This window comes from Sesamum indicum, linkage group LG15, assembly GCF_000512975.1.
Source record: "Sesamum indicum cultivar Zhongzhi No. 13 linkage group LG15, S_indicum_v1.0, whole genome shotgun sequence".
NCBI lineage: Eukaryota > Viridiplantae > Streptophyta > Magnoliopsida > Lamiales > Pedaliaceae > Sesamum > Sesamum indicum.
This window is the reverse complement of record NC_026159.1, coordinates 7485753-7488724: the sequence shown is the minus strand read 5'-3', so window position 1 is coordinate 7488724 and position 2972 is coordinate 7485753. Positions and strand designations below refer to the sequence as shown.

At 32.0% G+C, this 2972-nt stretch overlaps 1 protein-coding gene and 1 non-coding gene across 2 annotated transcripts in view; one reads left to right on the top strand and one right to left on the bottom strand.

Moving 5' to 3' along the window:
* Positions 1 to 1528, bottom strand: part of LOC105178170 — a 4033-nt gene extending 2505 nt beyond the window's left edge. The window contains exons 1-2 of the mRNA XM_011101569.2: positions 1415 to 1528; positions 175 to 288 (exon numbers count right to left, since the gene is read on the bottom strand). Of these exons, the coding sequence (XP_011099871.1) occupies positions 175 to 288; positions 1415 to 1429 (129 nt within the window). The 5' untranslated portion in view covers positions 1430 to 1528. The remainder of the gene's footprint in view (positions 1 to 174; positions 289 to 1414) is intronic.
* Positions 1532 to 1607, top strand: TRNAI-AAU. The gene has a single exon. It is a non-coding gene; the product is annotated as a tRNA-Ile (tRNA).

Sequence of the window (2972 nt, the reverse complement as noted above, 5' to 3'; positions counted from 1 at the left end):
CAATATCACAATCAATACGAGTTACAGTGATTAAGGATCTCCAAGAGTCCAGTATAGTTTCTATGGTAGACCAAACAAAGTTCAAATCACCAAATCCAACAATAGCTTCCAAAAAATTAAAATAGAAGAAAACAAAAGAAAGAACGACAGAAAGAAGAAAGTTAGACATAATACCTTCATCAAATGCAACCTTAAGTCGCAAGGCCGAGCCTGATTCCCAATACATGCCAGAGCAAATTTTGAATATTGAAACAGCACATCTGCAGCAGCTTGCTTCTTTTCTTCAATCTGTGACACATTTCATGATCATGATAGGATAAATACAACAGAAAGACAGTTCAACTGCAAGAAGCCTAATAAGATAAATACATGAAATACTTTATACCAAAACTGCCATGAACAGTAATGATATCCAGATCTTACTCAGTTCCACTCTGGATTCTGACTTATCATGGGTTGGTTTTTGTTAGAATCATAGAATGTACTTTTATCACATTGATTTACGAGGTTTTGTACAAATCGCATCCATTCATTTGATCTAATTAGTTACATAAAACAGGTAAGTATCAATGGTTATGCACATTAAGTATTATTTTATCCTCTTGTTAATCAGTACGCACTATAAGAAGACAATGAATATACTTTTTGCTCATTTTCACGTTCCAGCGAGTTAATAATATAACCCATACTAATCCACATCTAACTTATTTAATCCTTCGCAAATCATTTCTCTTTATCTAAATCATACCAAGTCTCACCTTTGCAGCAATATATGGTGCTCAAAACTGCTGTTGCAGCACGAAAATTCTAATAACTTAATGACCATTCAACTCATAGTTTTTCTTTACTCAGTCGGCTTGAACAATCGCTTAGCCCAATAACAACAAATCATTGTCTGAAAAATGTCATTAAAGAAGACTATTACATCTCTATTGCAGAACTTGACTGGTGAACAGTGTAGAGGTCCTCTCGTACATTTCACCTCAATGAATGCCCATCTTGAACAACCCTTATTCTACATCTAACGAGCCCATAAGGGAACACAGGGCAATACTATTCTCATCAAAGCATAGACTCGACCACAGACTAGGAAATCCAAAGTGACCAGCAGACAAGATTACAGATTTTTCCAAGCAAACCGATCATCCAAGAAGGATATGAGAGTAATACCATAAGCCCTAATTCTAAATCCTCACTTCAAACGACTTATGAGTATAAACTACGCAAACGAATGCAGTTCAACACAGAATCATCAGAAAGGAAACCTCTAATATGAATTAAGAACTGAAAAACACCATCTCAAAGGCCAGAATCAAGTAAAACAAACTGAGGAACTAAATAATACAAATTAATTCGAAGAATTTCGCACGAGAACTAAAACTTCCGGTACTTGAATTGGATTAAACGAAATTACCTCGTAATCTTTCATGGCTAGAGCTCTGAATCCTCTGAATTCTCGTTCTTCCTCTCAACGATATTCCCTTGCCTTGGCTATCCCATCAAACGACAATTAAATTCTTGTCGAAACTATGGACAACGATGGCTCAGTTGGTTAGAGCGTCGTGCTAATAACGCGAAGGTCGCAGGTTCGAGACCTGCATGGGCCATCATAATTTTTTGTGCGTTTTTAAAACAAAACTCTGGGCAAGTAATTAAAATTTTCAAACTTGAGGGGTGTAAGTGTAATTAAACTAAAATTCAGGGTGAGAGCATTGCAATCATCCTGTATTTTCTGAGTTGCTTCTTTCTTTTTTAATTGGGAAAATTGCAAAATACCCTCTGTATTATAGAAAAATTGCTATGTGATAATTAAATAGTAAAAAAAGACCACCTATAATTATAAATCCTGTAAAAAAACCCTTTTTCATAAAAAGAAAAACAGAGAGTTGCCTATAATGAGAGTAGTATGACATTTTAACTTATTTTTAGTCTTTTTGAATGGACAAAATTACACCCCTCTTTTCTTTTTTTGGTTAATTCTTTCATATTTTACTAAATAATTAATATTCATCCATATTGATATGTAAAATTATTAATACATCATAATAAATTATTATACATATAAAAATATCAAATTTTGAAATGAAAATGCATAATTTTATTTCCGAATATTATTAGTTAATTTAATTTTGTATTGAATATATTTTGGAATTGTATTATTTATATATATTAAGGAAATAAACTTTAATGCTTTAATATAATTATATTTAAACTTAAAAATATATAATTAATTTAATTCATTATATTACAAAATTAAAAAAATACAATAAATAAATATTTAAAAAAAAAACAAAAGAAAATAGAAAACTTGCAACTACATCGTCTTCCCCAAGTTTCCTTCTCTGCGTCCCATTGCCTCTACCTGTTCGCTGGCCGCCTCACCTTTGCATCCTCTTTCCAGATACTTACCGCCTTGTCGTCGCCTGCCCAAATTTAGGCACGATGTCACCGCCTAGATCTAGACTGCGACGTCGTCGTCACCTAAACTGTCGTCGCCGGTGGAGGTGGAGCGGTGGCCCTCCATCGACATATATATTTCTTATATATATATTTGTATATTTTGTACATATATTTTTAAAATACATAAAATCTTAATCTTTTATTTTTATTTGTTGAAAATCAAGGCGCTATTAAAAATTAATTAAATCCTACGGTTCTAATGCAATTATAGAAGATCCAACGGTTAATATAATAACAATGTTATATTACGTAAGGGTATAACAGAAATTTAAAAAAATCAAATTAACGCCGTTAAGTAATACAAAGGCAAGAGGAGTGTGTGCAAGATTTTAAAAAATATAGGGTTTTTTGCCTATATTTTTAACACATGGGGGTTTTTAGCTGGCTTTTTATAATACAGGGGGTTTTATGTAATTTTTTTTTTAATTGGATAAATTACAATGATCTTTTCTAAAATGTGTCATAATTATGAATAAACTTTTGTTTGAAAATTAATATAAAAATGTCAACTT